Source organism: Sphaeramia orbicularis, chromosome 4, assembly GCF_902148855.1.
Source record: "Sphaeramia orbicularis chromosome 4, fSphaOr1.1, whole genome shotgun sequence".
NCBI lineage: Eukaryota > Metazoa > Chordata > Actinopteri > Kurtiformes > Apogonidae > Sphaeramia > Sphaeramia orbicularis.
In genome coordinates, this window is record NC_043960.1 from 31344539 (window position 1) to 31367596 (window position 23058).

A 23058-nucleotide genomic window follows, 5' to 3' on the forward strand; every position below is an offset into this window, starting at 1 on the left:
GACGATTTAGTTTGGAATAAAGTTGTGTTGGTGACCGCAGCAGGAGCAGACAACCGTCCAGAGTAAGTGAAAACACTTCAGTAGGCTTAGCTTTGGCTTTTCATGACTAAATACTGTTAATGCTGTCGTACTTCGGTCCTCCACATCCAAATTATTTAGCTGTAAAGAAGTTTTGGAACGCTGTACAACAGTAGAAAAGGGCGATGGAGAAGTTGTGTTTCTTCTCTCCTTAAATTCTTCCAACAGAACACAGTTGTGTTGTGTGTATATGATTAGTTCTTGAACTGAATCCTCCCCCTCTCATGCTAACATCTATCTGTGTGTTTGGTCACTGATGTGAGGGCTTTTGTTCGCACACTTTCAAACATATCACACAGTTGTAGCCTATTTGGAGAAAACAGTGGTTTACTTAATACTTACCGCTGTGTCGTTGGCGTTTTTCCTCTTCTTCTTTCGGTTTTTGTCTTTTTGCAAACCCTGAAGGGTAGGAGCTTCATCATTGATATTATTTTTAAATGCTCGCGCCGCCGTGCTCAGTGTGGACAGACCGTTTGTTCCTCCACTGACGGCAAGTGGGGGGTGTCACTGACCCTCATAGCGTTTGTCATTGCATAGGGGGAATCCCTCTAGTCTGGGGGGCCCCAGTCACAAAACAGTACAGGAGAGGGTTAGTGCTGCCTCACTGTGGTGGTTTGTTTACAATGGATGGTTTTTAATAAGTTGTACAGATAAATGACCATGCGGCCATCAGGGGCCCTCTTCAGCAAGGAGGCCCTAGGCAGCTGCCTACCTTGCCTACGTCATCCCGACGGCTCTGCTGATCATGCTATCTTACAATGGCACCACGGGTACAATGCCACTAGTATAGTGTAAAATCTAGTAAGTGGTGATTTCTCATAGACTGCAAGGGAAGCCTGGCTTCCCCTAAAATTTTGAAAATTAAATGGTTAAATGGTTGTGTTGACATTTTATTGACTACAAATGTGTTAGAACACGTTCATCTCAAAGATGAGTTCGTTCAGAATCAGCTTTATCACAAATCAACGGATTCGATGTTGTTCACTTCTCATCCATTCCCGTTGCGCTGTTTTCTCATTCGATCTCTGCTCAGTGCATTTGTCTGTAGACCCCGGGCGTCTATGGGCTTCAATGGGACTGAGTGGAACAGTTTTTTTCATTGCCTCAAAACTGGACGGTAATTGGATAAATGCCACGATGTTGTCCCGCCCCCGGACGCTGGGGGTGAATGGAGCTGTGGGCGGAGCTTGGCCGGGCTGGATGCCAGAATCCCACGTGCTGATTGGATGATCAGTCAAAAGGCTGAATCCCATTTGATTGACAGCTATTTTTAGATCTACTCCTTCACTGACACAGTTCAGTTTAATACTGTCGCGCATTCTGCTGTGAAATCCAGAGAAACCACTACGAAATTACTCGTTCATTTCTTGCACTGTAAATAAAACACACTCATTGTACTTCCTTGTTTCAACTTAACATAATTTCAGTGTTTTCTTGTTTCAGTTACATAATTTACTAATTTCTTGTTCGAGTTTAATATCATTTTGTAGATAGTTAAATCAATCATACTGTCGGCTAGGTCGGAGTGAAAGGAGCATCTCTTGTTTAAAAAGGCTGAAGTCTTACACTCGCAACACAATGGGCCAAGGCTGTCTAAGCAGCCTAGCTCTGCTGGACATAGAGAGGACACCAGTCAAGTCCCTGGAAAAGACACCTACTTGGTACGATAAGATCACTGACCACTTTCTTAAAAAGGAACGGAGGGCCGAATTTATGTTTAAATAACTTGACAATTTTTTTTAATGTAAACCGACAATGAGCTTCCCCTGTCTGAAAGACAGGCAGCCGCCACTGAATCTAATATATGACAATAATGACAAAGTTGTGCCATAAATATAAAAAAAAGACTGGTCTGTCCAAAGAGGATGAAAACATCTAACTGTATGGATAAGGTGCAGATGGGATATGACAACAATACAATACTTAGATCTCTGTATGGGTAAAACCTTAGGGTTTTGATCTGCGTTTTTTCTCCCTTGATTTTGGCTTCTACAGCTTTAACTCAAACATAGCATGTGATGGTAATGCACCTTAATGCTGGATAGCACCATCTGTAAAACAAAATCAAGAAATAAGTAAATAGTGAGGAAGAAGTACATTCTAAGCTATTGTTGAAAATGTGACCATTACCCTTAAAAAAAAAAGAAAGAAAAAAAAAAAAATCCCTCTGGAGTGAAAAACTGGAGCCTTTTAAAAGCATGTACAGCACTGTCTATGACGTACATATTAGTTGTCAGAATTACTAATTTTTAACAACACATTACTCATTTTTAGTTAATGTAATGCAAGTCACATTCTTCTCTGGAGCAAAAACAATAATTCTCATTTTGGGGTAATTACACATTGATGAAAATAAACATGCGAATATTCCATTTCATTCCATAGTTAGTATCTTAGTGTAAAAGGATCAATAGCTTCTTGTCTGCACACAGATAAAAAAAAAAATGTGAAGAACTGTTTTATGTAGATGTAAAAGGAGTTTTCACACTATTCTTTGATTTTGGAGAACTCAGAGCAGTTTGGACCCTGCTGAGAGGGCAGAGATGTCTCCTGATGATGTGACATCTCAGTGGGACAGAGTGTCAGGCTGTGTTTCCTCCACTTTAATCTGGCAGAAAATTACAGTTTAGAGAATCACAAATAAAACCTGTTACTGGTTCAAAGCATTACACAGTAGTAAACATTCTAAATACTGGGTTTACACGTGAAATATTACCATGCTCTGTGGTTTCTGAGAACTGTGTTTTCTGGGAGCTTCCGTTCACACATCTCCAGTCTAATGTGGGGTGATTAGATCGACTGTGAGAAAGCAGCACTGGGAAGAAGGGGATTATTCCAGCGGCTGAACGTCTACATCCTCCAGCCTTTCCCTCCTCCTCCACACCTGCTCCCAGCCGACTGGGCCCAAGGATACGATGTGAAGTCACTCCAGAGAACAGCAACGCCTCCTCACTCCTTAATGCAGCAGCTGAGGATCGGGCTGGAAGCTTGTTTGACAGAAAGGACCGACAGAAATACTGGAACGGGGACAAATATACAGACTGCATGTATCTGCAGATAAGAATCTACACGTACTTTCTTAACATGACTTTAAAGTTTGGAAGATTTAACAGTAGGAGGATGGTGTCATTTATATTGTAATAACACATAATTATCATCATCATTTAGCATTATTTTACAGATATATCAGTTACATGGTTTAGCTGGGATTATATTCTCATTATATTCTGCCTTTATGTCTACATAGAACAGTTACAGTTTCAGAAACTATTTATCCTTTCACACTGTTAAAGGTTCAGTTTGTAAGGGAGTATGGGAACAAAAAGGAATATTTACATGTATGTTTTCATCAATGTATAATTACCCCAAAATGAGAACCATTGAAATAACAAATAATAATCATCATTAGTCAGCATTATTTTACATATGTTCAGTAACGTCAGTGGTTCTCAATCTTTTTCTGTCGGGCTGCCATTTGGAGAAAATCTCCAGGCCCCTCTCAACCCCAACAACACTGCAAAAGTGATGCAATTTTTAACTTTTATTGAAAGAAACATCAATATTGTACCAAAACGTTTTGCTTTTCCTTGAATAATTTGTTGTGCAAAATTAAAATAACTTAGATTTTTGCTTGAATAATACAAATAAACTCAACAAGACTGCTCCCTGAGATAATATTTTTCCAAAAAAAAATAGGAAATGTACAATTATCACAATTATCAGGGACAAAGACTGCTAAACAGCTGAAGCTAGATGTCTCATATGCATCATATTTCTGTTTGGTGGCAATGTTGTATGCAATGTCTCTAAAAAATAAACATTAAATAAAAAATAAATAAACTTACAACTATGACAATAAAGTTACTTTTTTTTAGAACAACAAACAAATTTTGGTTACAAAGATGAACATTTTAACAATATCAGTGGCTGCAATGAGCCTGTTTCCATTAAACATCTCAGAACAATAAACTGCAAACTGTCCAAACTGTGCAAAAACAGAAACATAACACGTTTCTTTTCCAGTCCAATCCTTGTCCATTCTCTAAACCTAAAGTCTTTGTCTAGTCTAGTGACAGATCACCATGGCAGTAGATTTGTTTGTTGTACGTCCCTAACATGAGTCCAGGATGCTCCAGCGCATAAACATTAGTTCCACCTGCAACATGTTCTGACCTGAAGAGAAAAAAAACACCCATGCCTCCCTTGGCATGCCTCCACAGTTTGAGAAACACTGAGTTATGTGATTTAGCTCTATGGTGATATTCTTGTAAACCCGACAAGAAGCTATTTATGTTAATATTTTTTTAATTTTTCATATCTTTAATGTTATTAAAAGATATTATCCTGATACACTGTATAATATATAACCTGATCACATTACAGTAGAACCTTGCAGTATGAGTTTAATTTGTTCCATGACTGAGCTTGTTTTACAATTTATTCATCTTACAAATCAATTTTCCCAGTAAAATGAATTCAAATATAATTAATCCATTCCAGCCACCCAAAACCACCCAAAAGTCCTTTATTAAAGGTTTTTAAAACTGAAAAAACAACTCAAAAACAGTCAGAAAGAAAATAACAATTATAAAAGCATAATGACAGAGAATGCAAAAGAAATAAACTGTTATTATGAACTTATTTACCTTAAAGATGAGACAATCTATGGAGGAAGATGGTGGAGCTGGGAGGTGGAGAAATACTGTTCCGAAAGAGGATTTCTGGCATTTTGTCTTGCGTGAGATCATGAGAGAAAACACAACTACGTTTTCTCTTATGATCACCCTCGATGAGACGAACACATGAACTGAGCTTGCAGAGGCTCAGTGCTAAGTAGCATAGCAGCTAGTATGACGCTCATTCGTATACTGTTGATTTCCACTCGTATTTTAAGACTAAAATACTCACCAGCCAAGGCTCGTAAAGAAAATTACTCATACAATGGAATACTTTAAAGGGCCGGATTTACTAAGATCGCAAATAATGGGCGCAAATGTACTTGCTTGCGCTAAAATATGCACGTGCCATTGATTTACGTGTCAGGGGTGATCAACTAAGATTGTCCTGCGCAAATGACAACAGGCGCAAAGTAGGGCTGCTCGATTATAGAAAAAAAAAAAATCCCGATTATTTTAGCAATAATTGAAATCACGATTATTAAAAACGATTATTTGTTAACCTTAAAGTTGTTTATTTTTTTCTTGCAAAACAACGTAAAATATACTCTTTAAACATAAATAAAGCTTTTAACCACTAAAACAAAGTATTTTCACTTTTGTACGAAACAAAAAAATCTTTGAAATCAAATAAGTGTACTGTAAATTCAAGTATGTTTCCTTTTGTAAACAAATAGTGCACTGTAATTAAACTGCTATAGACTTGCCATAGAACTGTAGCAATAAAAAAAAAAAAACTCACGTAAAGTGCAAATTATAAATTCAAGTATGTTCAATGTAGTATGAAACATAGTAAATTCAGTGGCGTGCTGTGAGGTTTCAGTTCAGGCCTTCTGTATACGTCAGCCATCTCCAGGGTGTCCCATAAGTCTCCATACATAGGAGACATAATACATATGGTTCCAACATGTATTCCTTTATATTTCTTCTTTATAGTTCTTCAGCAGTGGAGGACACGCATTGAAATGTGTTCTCGACAAAACGGCAGTCATATAGAGCATATATAAATAAAAATGGTTTATGTCAAGAAACGTTTATTTTTCCTATGTATGGAGACTTATGGGACACCCTGAAGAATACGCACATTAGGGTTATACGGGTTAGGGTTAGGTTAATACGGGAGTTGCAGCGTAAAGAGATTCGGAGACTGAAGATTGCATTGCGGACGAAGTTGTTTTTATGGGTTTTAGTTTTTCATAAGATAAAGATTATGATAAAGGTGGCGGTGGTTAAACTTTAGATGGTTAAAAAGGTTTGTTGTGTTACCGGTCGGTGCGGACACAACTACGAAACACTTTTTGCACGTGGTGTGTTTTTGCTCTTCGTCTTCTTCATCAAACCCAAAGTGATTCCATACAATTGAATTTGACTTGCCTTTTTTGTTTACCAAGCACTTCTGCTGTGATTCTCCTGCCGTTTTTCCAGACCGCTAGGTCCAACTTTCCTCTTGGGGTGGACCTGCCGGCTAGCTGGCAGCAGTAGCTTAGAGGGGGCGGGGCAGAGCAGCTCATGGGAGCTTGCGTGCGCGTGAATTAAAACAACTCAAAATTAATAATCGTTTTTTCTCGATTACATAATTTTTGTAATCGTTGCGTGTAATAATCGAAATCGTAATTGAATTTCGATTAATTGCACAGCCCTAGCGCAAAGTCTAGGAGACCGCCTTATTTAAATGAGGATTTTGCGTGCGGTACTGGTTGTCGTCATGGAAACAGTGCGCTGTAAAAACTGCTCTGGGATATGCCAGCACTCATAAATATGAAGTTGTTCTTTTTACACACAGAGGGGTAAATAGGTATTTCTTTGTTGCTGTTTATCAGCGGTGAAGTGTGTTATTAGTGAAATAAATACCTTCTCTCTTTATGTCGCTTTGTATGGTGAATGTATGGTGAATGAAAACTTTTAAGTCCATGAGCATGATTAAAAAACAAAACAAAACAAACAAAAAAAACATCCACTTATATACCCAGTTCAGGAGTCCAGTCATAATCCTGTGGACAGCACTGTTTGTGTGTGTGTGCATGAGTGTGTGGGTGTGTATGTGTGTGCGTGTGTTGTGCAGTGCTAGAACCTGTCCCGTTCAATCTCCCTTGCAGAGAGGGAGAGAGAGAGAGAGAGAAAGAGACATCTCTCAGGCGTCAAGTCATGGTCTAATGGTGATGTACCACTGGTGGAACCGGGCATGGGAGGCAGGCCCATAAAGTGCGAGGCCAAATTTCTCAAATTATTATTTTTTTCTCAAGTCATTCCAAAAATGTTGATGTGAAAAGAACAGATTGGTTTTCTGTGTTGCCTTTGGTTGTGTCTATGCGCCTCCTCGCTATAACAACCGCAGCCAGATTTGCGTGAAGCTGTGTCAGTTAAAACCTGCCTTTCAGACGCAGTAAATAAGGATGCAAAATCAGCCACCACAATCAGTTTCAGGTTTGGTAAATCACATTGCACGCACTAAATAAATATTTGCATTTACTCCTCCCAATAATTTTGCACGTTCTGGCAGAAACGCCCGTATTGCATATTCATCAGGGCAAACACGCTAAGTGGGTTGCGTGAGCTGTTTTGCCCATTTGAGAGGCGCAAACCTCAGTGTGCCCTGGTAGTAGATAAGATTCAACGTGTTTTTGCGTGCGTAGTCAAGTTTGTGCACGTTTTTACACGCCAAACCTTTAGTAAATCAGGCTGTGAGTGTATGTGTGTATCTGATGGCATCACACCCTGTTTTGTCTATTATCATCATGTGTTTTTGATTTGTGTAACATTTTACACAATCTCAAATGTTATAATGAAATATTTGCAGAAAAACCTGTTTTGTGTTTCAAAATGTGTGGCTGCGTCAGAGAGACATAAACAAATGCAAATGATTTCATGTTTATTGTTCGAAAGAAAAAAATAACAAAATTAAATTCTTAACAGTTTCAACATGTCATGCCCTGTGTTTCACTCATTTGTTGAAACATCCAGCTTTGACCTCGATGGAACAGAGCATGTGCAGAAGGGAGCATGTGGGTTTGGAGAATGGAACAATACTTGGCAGAGTTCAACGAGTTAAGAGTAATTCTTAAAGCAATATATCACAAATGCATGAGGTGAACAAAAACTTTTTCCACCACTGTGCAAATCAGTGTATGACCTGATGTAGATGGAGGTCAGCACAGATACCTCTGGGAGACAGTCCAGTCCAACATTATGGACAAATCCACATCATGTAAAAAATACACTTTGACAACCCGGAACACTTAACTTAACCTAAGTTTAGAACTTAACTTGTTCATCTTCACAACAGATTAAAGCCTCGGTGTTTGCTTTGCTCAGTTTTATACAGTTCCTATAGTTTTGAGTCCAACACAAACAACACTGTTTCTGAGTGTTTGTACTACTTTCTTAGTTGTTGGTTGAATTGTCGTGTGGACCAAAATATTTTGTATTTTGTCATATTGGAAGAATTTTTTTAAAAACAGTGAGACTTTAGAAAAATATCTGCATTGATATGGACAGGATAGAAGACATTAATTAACTGGCATTGATTACAGTGTGTTTTTCTAATTCCAAAATACAAGTTACTCATATTTTCATTAAATACTAGTGAGTTGTATTTATTTTTATTTTAGCAGAAAGTAATTTGTAACTAGATATTTGATGGATTTGTGCCTGATAACCATTCCTTTGTCTAAACCGTTCATTACACATTTACTTCTTCCCCGACATGAACACCATTGTCTTGACTGGTGCTGACCTCGCCAACCTCTTGTTCAGCGTTTAACAGAACTCTGTGTAAGTGGCGCTTTGGGAAAACTAGAACTGATGTATGGAGATTAATGGATATGAAAATGTTACCAAGAGGATGTCACAACTTAATTCACAGAGATCATTAAAAAGTTGCTGAGCACATTAGGGCTATGATTTGAGCAGAAGTCACTGTGAATTATTTGCATACACTACCTCTGGAAAAGTTCCATTACAAACTGCTATAAAAGTACAAATCTATTGGTACACTTCATTGTTTCTGGAACAAAACTTACTATAGCAACTGACAATTTGCAGTAAAGTGACACAATACTGATCTATGAATGAAAGGCTACTTTTGTTTTGGTTTATCATAGTGGGTATGTGCTCGGCAGAGACAGACCTTTAATGACTCCACAGCCACAGGAGTTCCTGAGTGGATCTATGAAAGGACCTGGAAACCCATTCAGTGTGGCTGCACTGGCAGTTACCTGAGCTATCTGTCTAATCAACCTCATCAGTCCATTGGAATTCCCATACAGTGTTCCAAATACACTTAGAATCTTTACTAGTGTGGTGCATATTGTTACATACATAAACTATATGAAGTATCTTTAGAAATCCACTGATCAGGATGTGAATACATATTGCTTCTTTAATACATTCTTACCAGTTGGGTGCTTACCTTGGTAGCCAGCCCATCTGATCTCTACTAGCCTGTGTGTAATAAATACTACAGACTGCGCTGGCATGTAATGGTATCTGTGTAGTAGTACAGACTGTATGAATACATGTGAAATACTATGATTTGTACCAGGATCTGACTACTGACAAATGAAACACAAGGTTTGAAGATGTGAAACACCTAATAGCATTATCCTAAATTAGGGAAAATCATATCTGTCTGGTTTGGTAGATGTTGTTGGAACTAACATTAGTTGGGTAAAATGCTAATGTTAGCAGACATTAATCATTGGCACCCATTAAATGACTGAGGCCATGTGTACATGTAGGTGAGTATTTATAGAAACCGATAGTTCACCACCTCCATTTTCAAAAATAACATCCTACACATCAGGTTTTCAGAAGTTTTCATCTACAGGAATCTGTAGATGTAAATATGGTTAACACTCTAAAAATGGCATTGCGCAGCAGAGCAGTGGCATCTGTGGCTCTCAGTGGTAGTGAGAGCAAGATGGTGACATCCTCAGGACCTTCTACAGCTGTGTGGTGGGGACTGGTGACCTCCTGCCTCACTGTGTGGCTGCACTGTGTGTGTGTGTGTATGTGTGTGTGTGTGTGGGGGGGCAGTGGGTGGTAAAGTCTGCACAGAGGACCATCGGGTGCAGCTTACCACCCATCAGGGCCATCTACACCACCAGATGCAGGGAGAGAGCCACCTGCATCCTCCATGACCCCACCCACCCTGCACACGAACTGTTCACCCCCCTGGCCTCCAGCAGGAGGCCGCACAGCGTCTGATCAAAAACTTCCAGACTGAAAAACAGCTTCTACCCAGATGCAGTCAGACTGCTGAACTGCCCCTCCCCAATATACTGCCCCATATACTGTCCACCTTGCACTTTAAATAGATCATGACACTGCTAGCCACAGTCACTTTTACCACTTCATCTTACCCATGTTGCTGCTGTACATGCACCGCCACCTGTCACTGCTAATGCATATTGTGCAATATTTTATATTTATGTTAGTAGTCTATAGTAGTTTTTATTGTATTTGATTGTTTTTACCTATTTTATCTATTATTGGCCCATTGTCTATTTTTTTATCCTGTTCATTTGTGCTGCTGAGACCTGGGGAATGGTGTTTTGTTCTGATCATGTCTGTGATTGAAAGACAGTAACGCTGAGTCTGAGTCAGGGTTAGGATAAACGAAGGTCGTACACATGCCACTGATGTTCAGGACACTAAAACTCTATCGCCCTCTGCACTTGTGCAAGCATGAAAACAGTTTTCCTCTATCTACCTCTGAGTTTTCAGGGACCTCAGGGGAGTTAACATGTGGATGAAAACACTTCACACATGTATACATGTCATAAGTATACTAATGTTTATTAATATGCACACAGCTTTGGCTTTCACTTGTTCTCATTGTTCAAAGACTGAACAAGAGCCACTTTAGGGAAAGGTTTCACCAAGGGTGAACTCTTACATTCATCGTATGAAAACTTCCACATAATGTAATATTCTGAAATATCCAGTACTTTAATGTTTTTATCTTGGGTTTTGGTTCTGTAGACAGTAGAGCAAAATCAGGATAACATCTTAAGTTTTGATAATCAGGTTTATATTTTATTTCCGTGGATCATTTTTGGTGGATGAAAAACCAAACTGTCTCAAAGGGACACACAATTCTGTTAGCCTTCAGTTTAAAAAGCCTTATTGGATTTCAGACATGTACAATTGAATCTGAAGACAGAAACATGTCCTATTTGCTCTAGTGAAAAAGACTGTTTTTTCCTCCTGAGACATGTTTTTTGTAAGAGGAACACTATTAGAGCCATGAGAAGAACTTCTGCACAATGTCTCCTTGTTCCTTAGATGTATGTTATATTTGATTTCAGCGTTTTGGTCCAGCTGACTTCCATCAAGTGACCTGTATGGGCACCACGTTAATCAAATATTTCAGCTGTAACCAAGAGCAGTTCTTCAAATTGTTGGCAAGTTGGACTTTGCGCTGATGCGATCAGACATTTAGGTTGGCAGAGACATTTTTACTTTCACAATTACACAGGAAAACTGAAATTGCCTGCAGCTGAGGTTAGAACTTCTCCTGGGACTGGATCTTTTGTCTGTTGCTGATTTAAACATTTTACAAATGTAGTAGCTTCAATAGCTCCCATTGTGCTTGTCAGTATGTGTATTAATTATTTGCAAATTATTGTGGAAAAAACCCCAGTTATATACAAACATCTGAGGCAATAATATCATTGAACGTACACTCAGAAGGTGGTCAGAGATGTACAATAAATCTGTTTTGTCAGTTAATGCATTTAAACAAAACACATAAGGCATAATGGATTTTACTGGTAGATATTTATGATAAAAACTTTATTCTATAATTTATTATCCTTAGTAGTAATGCACATTTTAGATATAAAAAGAACCATAGGTATGAAAATAGCATGGGTATCAGAAATGGATGAACAATGTTGGAGCCAACGAGCAATATTATCAAAACAACCCCACTCACAGGACACCACGCTGTAATCTCAACACTTTCACTGAAGGTACCACTGAGTAATGAGATGATTATGTCACACTGAAGCCACAAATATGTCAACACAAAGCAGAAAAAGTGTACAGTATTCTGCGTACAGGCAGTACGATTAGATAGGAGCTAATACATGTCAACAAAAATATGATTCACCACTGTTGAAACACTGTAGGTAGCAAACCTCACAGAATGAAAGCTTGTGGTAGAAATCCACTTTCATAGCGATAGAGATACTCCTCCAGATAATTTTCAGCACACTTTGCAGTTCGTAGTGAGATTTCTACCACAAATAACACAAGAGTGGATAACCTTGCAAATGACATGTCCATCATAAAACACTTTTAGGCATTTTTTTTTTCTTTTTCACTCAGTGTCCAATAACATCCAAAAAACAAACTTCACAGCACTGCACTGAAAACATGGAAACTGAAACTCTGCCTAATAAACAGAATGATTTCCAAGTATTGAGAATAAACAAAAATCTCTTTGGCTTGTTCACCACAATACTTGACACAATACAATGTTTGGGTTGTGTTTGTTGTACTTTGTGTCACTGAAACTTAACTAATGCTCTTAAATTCTGGCAGTTTAAGTAACTAACCGTTCCAATCACAAAAACACACAGCTTTTTGCAGGGGTTTACATAGCAGACTAGTGACAGTCAGACATATTTCATTTCTAAATGTCTGTCACTGGCTCAGTCCCTCAGATGCCCCATCTGCATAAGTCCTGCTGATCCTCAGCACAGATGACGTGCTGCATAGAGCTGGTTCAGTAGTTCAGTCTGGAGCCTCACACATGCTCATGCTGGCCTGGGATCAAATCCCTGCCTTACTCCATCCCAGTGTTTACCCTCTCTGCTTTCCCAGTGTCTGGAGAGATGACAGTGAGTGTGGACTGTCCAGTTGGAAAAATATGATGCAATGTCAAATACAACAGGGAGGGAGGAGAACTTTTTAAAACTAATTCAGCAGCCAATTAAAAAGTGTTGTATCATGTTCAAGTAAGTTTGTTCAAATCTACCATCATGCCAGGAAATTTTAGGCCTCATTGGAATCACAAAATGTAAATCCCTTAAGTTTGTTAGACCCAGTTCAATCCAAAGATTCATGAAGACATGAGCTGAAAACTTGTAGTCACTTGCAAAAGCCAATCATCAGTGCTCAAACATCTAAATCAACACAACAAGACAAGGTTGTATAGAGTTTGGCAACAACGATCTTAAAACATGAATGAGGACATTGCAGAGTCACTCGGCTGCAGCTGTATCTCTTGCATTGATAAAACAACATATAAATTTCTCTTCTGTATTCCTAGAGCTGCCCTGTATATAAGAGTTGGCATTACATGATAACCACACATACAATGAAAATGCAACAATTTTGGCGAGTTACAACAGATTAAAGTTGAGAGAAATACAAAATCTATAACACTACAGGCTTAAACATCCTCACCCAGTGTTGTTTTGTCATGAATCTTTGGACTGAAGTAGGGCTTACATGCTAGTCGACTATTTAAAGGTGCACTGAGGAGGAATCACTGGCATCTGGTAGCGAGGTGGCATTTTCCAAACACCAAACACACCCCTCACCTCACCCTCCCCTTTTCAAGTGGCTTGGAGAGTCAACAATGGACACTACAAACACAAAATAATGCAAGAGCCTCTCATTAGTACCAGTGTTTGTTCTGGGTCTGTAGTTAAGGGGATATTAACTGGTCCACACTCAAACACAGTGATGGTTGCTGTGAAATTCCTATTTTAAACTCACTGCAAGATCCTTTTTGTAGTTTTAAAATCATTGAATGGCCTCGTATCAGTATCTTTTAGACATGTTATAAGATCCCTCAGATCCTCTACTGCTGGCCTCCTAGAATTTTAACTAAAACATATGGGGAGTCAGCTTTTAGGCTCTGTCGCCTAGTCTCTGCCTGGGGATCTGAGGGAAGTCACTTCTGTGGAGATTATTAAAAGAAACCTCAAGACATACTGTATCTCTGAAGCCTGGCTTTTGATTAAGATACTTTTTCATTTGTTAGACTTGTTTTACTCATTTTTAACTTTGATGAGCTTGTATTTATCAATTCTCATTTATTTATTTTTCTATTTTATTCCCCTGTTGTGCCTTTTTATACAGTGTATTTCATGTGTGTGTTCTATTGATGTTGCTCTGGGCTGCATTTTGGATGAAATGTCTTTTACTGTATAAATAAATTCAACTGAAGCTGAAGAAAAGGAAGAGAAACTCATTTTGAGATCCTGCAGGAACATGGTTGACTGTGGAGGTGACCAATCCCCAATGTTAATGTAAACATCTCATTTATAGATAATGTTTTTCAGGGTAGGACACCAAAATGATCAATTTTACATGCCACTTCCACAAAAAGATCCCCCTGAAGTGTACACAAAGCACCTTTTTTATGTAGAAGGGATTTCCTCTGGCAGACAGTTTCAACTCTGAACCAAACTTATTAGTCTTGGCAAGTGTGGTTTATAAGTGTTCTCTCGCACTTTAATCTACACTCAGCAGTGATGTCACAGCACATCACTTGAGCAAGAGGATGACTAAAAACCACAGGAGATGATTAAAAAAATGTTCAAGGTTTGCTAAGCTACACGTGCAAATACAACATTAAAAATGTTCCAGTTAAAACTGGATCTTTGCCATATGTGAATAATTTAAGTACAATACCAATTAATAGGCTTAGCTGATTATTGGATCTGATAATCAGTTTTTTCACAATTAGAGTCTTAATATCCCAGGGATGCACCAATCAGTTGGCCAAACATCAGTATTATAGACGATATCTACTGGTATTTCCAAATAACATGATATTCATGGATGTCATTGGCTGATGTTTATCTGCACCAGCCAAGCCTCAGCGTCCTATTGTCCATTCAGATCAGGTTTAGTAGTGCTGAGTTCAATATGCTACTAAGGAAGTGATGTCAACTATGTGTATCACTGATGGCAAAAAAGAGTGGACACAAAATAATCATCAATTTAAGTCAAGTTCACAGATGTAAACTGCATTAGCCTGCTAGCCACTAGTACACTAGCAGTTAGCATGCTAGTGGTTAGCATGCTCATGGTTAGCATGCTAGACATTTTAGAAAAACAACATGAAAACAAAATAAATATAGATATCAAATTGTTATTTAAACCATTGTTATTGGCCAAGAATTTCTACATTGATGAATGCTTATTGTTTTTATCCCCAGTCTGTCTCTGGTCACAACGTACAGGTCACAAGTAATAGCCAATCAATAATGAAATGAGAAAACAAAACAGATTTATTTTATTGTACATGTTTATGATGCCTTAAGTTCAATGGGAAAACGAACAATATGTGGCTGAAATATTATTGACTTCAATCATTAAAGTCAGCACAAAGGCATTTCAACAAAGTCTGCGGTTTGTTTTTAGTTTGCAAATGTATATCAGATCCAAATATCTGTGTCTGTGATTTATGGCAATTAATATGTTATATTTCTGGAAAAAAACCCAACATATCTGTCAACCCTTAGTATACAACCACAACCTGCAGTGCCTGTGATTAGATCATAAACTTCCAGGAACCATCTTGAGCCATGTTCACAATAACTCTTGACCTCATCATTTACGTGTAACTCAAAGAAAAATACTGATTTAATGATGCAAAAGCTGTCTCATATCTGTGGATGCTTTGTGTTTTAGATACTATTGCCTGATAATAGAGAGTGACACAAGAATGAGTTATTGGACAGAACAATCGTAACAGTCACGGCCCATTTGGCAGAATACAAACTTACAAATTGTGCATCCTGAAAGAATAAAGTCTGCAAAGAGGCCAAAGGTTTGTATGCGTGACATTAACAACTTTTTTTTTTTTTTTTTATCCCAACATGGAAATGCAAGAGTTATTGTAAAGTATAGCACCTCTCTGAATACCTTATTGCACCCCCTTCATCTGTTGGCAGAAGGGAGTAAGAACACTGTAATATTTGGGCTGCACAGAAAAATGGACAAACAACAAGCAAGCACTTATCACCAAATATGCTACACAATAAAACAATGGTTTTGCATTCACATTGTGGCCAACAAAATGCCACGTGGCAGAGAAAATTTGTGTTTACTATCACACATGATTACTAGAATAGATGGCTACATTGCCAACAAAACAGACAAAATTTCAGCCTGTAGAACAGCTGTCAGTGCTTTGTTACTGATGTGGCCATGCAGCGAGCAGGTGGACCCATGTTTGTGGATGCATCCATTCTCATTCATGTTTATCTGCAGGCACAGTAGGCATTTACTGTTTCTTCTACTGGTAACAAAGACCATACATTTTTGACGACGTACTGCCACAATGTGAACGCAGCATTAACCCAGCACTCGCTAAATACTGCAGTACTCAATAACCAGCATTATATAAACTATACAGCTTTTTCCAACATTTGGGGTCTACACATACACACCAACACACACGTTATACTGTACTGTAGTGTTGCAGTGCTTGAAATCACTCTTCTACTTGATATATTTATTACACCTTATTTCAAAGAGGACTCTTCAAGACCAGTCCAGACCACAACTGCAGGGACATCACTGCCAGAACATTGTCTTATTTACTTAACATCATTACTGTGATTTGATGTAAAATGTCCTCTTAAAAACAAACAAACAAACAAACAAAAAAACCCAACTTATTTTACATTGGAAATTTGTGGAAAGGATGCTTTGTCTGTCTGGAGGAGACATTATTCAAATGTTCTGTAATAAAATTTGCCATCTATACCACAGTGATTTGATCTGCAGCTAGAAGAAAGAAACACAGGGTCTGACTTCTATAAAGGTAACAGTCACTGAGACATTTAGGGCCTTGTCAAACTATTGAATGTGTTGAATATACCAAAAATCTTTAAAATCTCTAATCTCATCACTCAAAGCAAACATAGCTATTCATGGTAGACATCTAGATATATTTACTTTGCCAACTATTTGGTGCCTTGTTCAATGCACAGCCTACTTGATTTAGTTTTTGGGAGATTGAGCCAGTGAGAAAGTGTGATGACATATGAGTGTGAGATAGCCTAGCTACATAAAGCTATTGTGTATACACTACATCAGTGAAAACTACACATTGTGGTACAACTCCCTGATGTGGGCAATGACATACTTGAGTGTTATTTTCAACAGAGTTTAAAAACACACTGAATCTCATATTAGATACTTCATATGTAAATATACATCTAATCAATGATTAAATCATCTCAAAAGGGTTATATGTAGTATTGAAATTTCAAACTGCAGGTGGAAGTCACTCACAGCTAAAAAAAAATAAAACAAAATGGTGGTAGATAGTTTTCATTATAGCTCTGTTAGTTTAGCTCTGTTTTTGGATAGAAAACAGCCACAGCAAAACTACAACTCACCTCCACTTTTTCCTGCTGTTTGTGTTGTCAGTAGCTGCACAAAGATTAGTTTTGACTTTGTGGTCTCCTTGACACGCTGATGTGTTTTTTTACTGGTTCTGATCCTCAATTTATCCTTGGGGCTAGTTTTCATGGCCATTGGAGAGGCAGAATCACTCACGACTCCCTCTAGAGGTCACATATATTTTCAATGGGACATGTTGGCCAGTATCTGTGAATAAATTCTCTGCTTTGACATAACATGAGAATTCTTTGTTGTAAATGCAAATGGGAGTGTAGAAATACTGCACATAACTCTGATATGATGACTGTTATTCAGTATTAAGAAAATAAACACTAAATCACACTAAATCACTCATATTGTTGTCTATACTATTGTTGCCATAATGCCCTTGCAGTGTATCTGGTCTGGTCTTCATGTTTTCTAGGTCTTAATACACTGGTTTTGGTCATTACTTGGTCTCTTTTGACATGGTCTTGACTACAACAATACTGTACCGCATGTGAAGAATCATAACACACAATCGTAACCATTTTACAGTAGAAGTTGCCTGAAAACGTAACAGAAAACTGGGCACATATGTGAAATATTTGGCACATACATTGCAAATATAATAAAAAGAAAACAGCTTAGTAAGGGATATAAAAAGTTCCACTTATGTATACTGCCCAAGGCAAATAAGTAGCCTTTGCTGAAGTGAGGTCTTCACCATGCTGAGGTTATTATCAGAGGTAAATATGTGTTTCTGGTCTTCATCTCAGCTCTGGGCGGGCTACACTAAGGCAATTCAACGGTTGCTAATGCCGAGTCTAAACATAAGGAAATCAAATTATGATACAAACAGTCCTTATTAAAACTACAATTCTATCTCCAACTGCATTACAGCTTCTTGAGGGTAATGCTTAATCATCTATTACATGCAAACAAGAGTCAACGGCCAAACAAATGCGTCATCCTAATGAGTGGGATTATCATATTTGTGCCCAAAGTAATGTACAAATGATAACCACTATATTAAATTTGTGGATCATGTTCATCAACTGTGTTAGGAAAAGAACAGGAGGGTTGTTGTTAGTTTAACAGCTACACATAATAAATAAATAATTGAATAAAATAAATAACACAGTCCAGTTTGCTTTATCTTGTGTGTAGCGAGAAGTGGCTGCTGTCTAACACCAATACCAGTTGCAAAAGTATGTAACACTATGCTGAAACTGAAGAAAACATTTAAATTTTACACATGGCTGCCTTCATCCCCAGGGTGTTTCAACTCAAGGGGTCTGCATGTGTGATAGTGCAGTCTGTTAGACATAATGGGTGTTTTCAGGTCTGCTTGGTGGACTTTCAGTGGTTAGATTAAGTTGATTTAGAACCTCTCACAACATTGGACTTCCTGTGTGAAGTGAGAAACACTGATGCTATATGCAACCCATATCAACCATAGAACAATCATAGAGTGCTGCAGAAATGAGACATAAAACCTGGAAATGAGTTGGCATGAATTACCATTACATAGATATTTGAAAAGGTTTTGGGTTACATGCCTGAAATAAGGTCACTTCCTTTCTCATAAATGGGTGTGGTCAGAAGGGTTGGGAATGATATGCACATGGATGAAATAATCCACCACTGTAGCTTTGTTGTGTTTTGCTCTTATAAACAATGCTAGGTCAGGTCACGCAACAGTGTTTTTGCAAAAGTGTGAACCAAAGCACAAGATGTGAGAACTGCATCAATGACACTGAAGTCATGCTACCAAAGTGTGGTTTGGTGACAGTGGCATTAGCATTGGCATTTTACCTTTGGGCTTGGAATTTAACCCATAAAGACCCAGTGATACTTATGTGGCAGATTCCAAATACATTTTTCTCTATATTTAACCTTTCTTAAGTGATTTATCACCATTTATTGTAATATTATCCTCTTGAGTTTGATTTTTGTTTCAGTGTAAATCATGTATTTGCCTATGTTAATTCACTGATCATGTAGATGTTCATTTAAACTCAGAGTAAATTCAAAGGTTATAATATCAAAACAGCGAAAACTTAAGAAATAGTGACTTTTTCAGTAAAATCTATCATTAACTGAACATAAACCCAGTGTGTCCATCCACTGTCATTTATTAAACTCCATGGGTTTTACTGGTGAATCAATGTTGTAGAAGATGAGGGTGTTTCTATGGTAACTACGGAGCCTCTGAACGTTCAAATGGGTCATGTCTGATGACCGTGAAAAGACGACAAACTGCATTTTACATCGGTTATTTACATGTATTGACAGAATAAGTGGATCAACGGGTATTAAACAGTTTACCTCAGGAGTTTGTTTTGGTTGCCAGTGACTGTTTGGGTCTTCATGGGTTAACATGTAGGATGTGTACTTGTGTGCTCACTTGCATTTTGTGTTTACGACTGGGAGCCAGTTGGTTTTTGATTTTTGTTAACTTAAGGCAGAGGTGTCTAAACCCGGTCCTCGAGGGCCGGTATCCTGCATGTTTGACATATTTCCCTCTTCCAGCACACCTGGTTCAATTCATGATCAGCTCATCATCAAGCTCTGAAGAAGCCTGATAATGATGTAATGGCTTCCAGGTGTGCTGGAAGAAGGAAAAATCTAAAACATGCAGAATACCGCTCCTCAACGCATGGATTTGGACACCCCTGACTTAAGGCAAGTACATTTCTAACCCAACAGCATTTATTGTTGCTGCTGTAGAGGAGCAGAACAGTCTTCATTCCATAAGCTGTTATCATAGATCAAGGCAACTAAGGAGATTGTTAGCTTAGAAGTGAATTTAGCGCACTCAATTCCGAGAAAAAAAAAAAGAACTCCTTTACTAAAATTCATGGTTACACAAGCCCATGAAAATCTTCCAAATTGAACCTTTAAAAAATTATTTAGGTGGTTTGTCAACCTTATATTGCTGAAAAGGTATCATAAATGTATGTTTACAGTGGAAAACTCCCAGTGGCTTTTTGTTAAGATGCTAACTTCCAGGTTAGTCTAAAAATATATGTCCTCCCTGCAGCACTCTATTGCTGTCATGTATGGAAACAAATATGAATAAATTACAATATGCTAATAAAGCTGTCAGGGGCACAGGGATACTCTTAAGGAGACAAAATGGAGTTGCAAGCAGGAGTAATAAGTCAATATAAAACGCTGAAAGTCAGTATCATCAAGATAAGAAGTGGAGTCTTCATGTTGTTCCAACTAATGGCTGTTTCATAAATGTAACTCACAGCTCTGAATGAGAACAGCCATAATCAGTCAAAGCCAGGCTCATCTTTTTTTTTTTTTTTTAATAAATCATTATTCCCTGATTATTGTAGCAGATTGTATCTACCCCTCCAGTGGAAGGCACTATGAATGGTTTGAATGTCCTTGGATTTTCATCAACTGGGTTTGACTGATGGCTGGATAATAATGTGTCGGTACATTCACTACTACAATACAAGTCATCTTCCTGACTGAGAAGTTTGTGTAGCAGTGCAAAGCACATTCCCTTCTTTGTGTTCATGTTGTCATTGTGTGACAGACAGTCCATCCTTCCTTTCCTCTGTGACCAGCATATGAAGGGAGTCGGTAAATATTGTTGGTTTTTTCATACCTGAAGTCACAGAGGCAGCAGTCTCTGTGAGGCACAGGCCTGTTCTCTGTTTTTATCTCCAGGTATCAGCTTCACAGGAAAGACTTTATTTGGTTGCCTTTCAATGCTCTCAAATGTTTTGTGTTGAACTGTGCTGTCCTCCTTTTGCAAACTCCTGAATTGTGCTAAAGGTAGAGATATCCCACCCAGTAGACAATGTTAAACAGCAAAAATGAGGTGGGAAAAAAGACACGGGAGTAAGCATCCAGTTCAAGTAGATCTATGTGGACCCGTCCTTTTCTCCAAGCGCCTCCTTTACATTCTTCGTAGCAGCAGAAGAAGCTCTGGCAGTCTTTTCCATCAAGACACTCGTAGACACAAGCGTCCTCAAAGTCCTGCCAGTACATGGAGTTGTTTAAAGCGATGACAGTGTGAGGAGGTCTCACATCCAGGACAGAGTAGTTCTGAAAAGATGAAGAGACAGGAACACACTAATACACCATGTTTCACAGTAATGATTTGAGATGACCCATCATTATGTTATTCTTCTATTTCTATACAGATTAGTAGCTTTGCTGCTGCAATAGATAGTACTTTTAGGAAACCTGACATGTACACAAAATGCATGTTTTGTGTTTGCAGTGTTTACATGCACATCAGTATTCGAGTTACTATTGGGTTTTTGGAGTATCCTGTCTTTGTGTTTGCACATAGATACCATATCCCGATTTCAGAACCACAGATATTACCTTATTATAGTTTTGAGAAACCCTGGAGTACCTGGAGTACTCCCATAGCATCCAGGCAGTATAACATGTCATGCACTGTTACATGTATATGTCTCAGCCCAGTGACTGACAGTTGTTGTTGCACAGTCATAAAGTGATGTAACAAATACAAACATGGCGGCAGCAGCGAAAGCATTTCACTACAGGAGCGTAAGTGATGAAAAAAAAAGTAAATACTTGTCAGATTAAATGTAAAAGGCATCGGAAAACCGAACATTTCAACCAACAGTACGTCGGCTTTCCCAAAACAAATACTGCAACAAGTCAGGTCACAGTGGAAAACACCACAGAAACATTATTGTGTGGATTAACATCAAAACCCGTCATTGAGCTCCATCATGACGACCCTTTGCTATCAGTCACCACTGCAGATCTTCATCATCCTTGTCATCCTAAATCATTACAGTGTAAGAGGAGAACATGTTCACCTGTTGAAGTTCTAATTTAATGTCAGATTAAATGAACACACTAGGCTGTGAACATGACAGGTGCTGGAGCAAACAGCACCAGTACGAATTAATGGTTAAATGAGTATTTATCTTGTATGTAAGTATGAATGTGAGTATCCAGACTTCTTTGTATGCCATGTAAAGCCACATCCTGAATGTCACCAAAACAAGGACATGCCTTATAACAGGGATAGTAGTGTGCCTGTAAACACATTCCATGACAACTGCTTCACAAAGGCCACTGTGAACTTAAGTGCAGCCATGTACTGTACATTCAGAGTAATTGCCAATTCTACTGGAAGTAGAGTGTTAGCTTGTACTGAAAGAATAATTTATGTTGTTTACATCATTTCACAGACAGTACATGTACAAATGAAGCTGCTGCTCATGCAACAAAGCATTAAAGCTGCAGTGCATCATAGGGATTTGATGTCACATATTGTAACTCAAGTGTTCTGACAGGAAACAGTAGTTTTACCATCCTCTTCTGTGAACTGAAGTCAGCCTGAAGAAAATCTGCCCTCTAATGCAGACTTTGGTTAATCACATGTAGAAGGTTAAATATATGATTGACAGATGTAATTACTGATCAGTGATCGGGTTCAGTCAGACATGTCTCTACTGCTCTCGTTGCTAGTTTGACACAGAAGCTTGGTAAAGTGTTTTGTTTTTCCCACATTGGCTCGAAACACTTTCAGGTTCATCTATATTCATGTTCAGTCCTTTGATTTGGAGAGAGGAGAAAGCTGCACTAGGAAGGTGTTTGTTATTACATTCTGGCATCTTTTCTGTCTCCAGCTTTAAGTTTTAGTATTTTTTATTTTGATGTGGTTTGACTTAGACATGCACATAATGATCCTGCACACTGAAGACAAGCAGGATAAATATGTGTGTAGTTTTTACCCCTGCTGATTCTTATGTATGTCTGGAACCTATTATCTTTTGCTGCTTAAGTAAATGTTTCACAGCATGTTTTTTTTCTGCCATTGTCTCTCTGTGATGTTTGTCCATTAGCAGATTAGAATGTACAGTTTTGGAAAAAGTCCTTGACAAAGACTGTGTATGTGTAAGAGTGTCCCTATAATAATGGACTTTTATTTTTG

General features: G+C 38.3%; 1 protein-coding gene across 1 annotated transcript in view; it reads right to left on the reverse strand.

Annotated features, from left to right (window-relative positions):
* Positions 1-19895: 19895 nt before the first annotated feature.
* The window catches only part of gabrg3 (gamma-aminobutyric acid type A receptor subunit gamma3), a 94012-nt gene continuing 90849 nt past the window's right edge, over positions 19896-23058 (reverse strand). Inside the window, exon 9 of the mRNA XM_030131364.1 lies at positions 19896-21182. Within this exon, the coding sequence (XP_029987224.1) occupies positions 20904-21182 (279 nt within the window). The 3' untranslated portion in view covers positions 19896-20903. The remainder of the gene's footprint in view (positions 21183-23058) is intronic.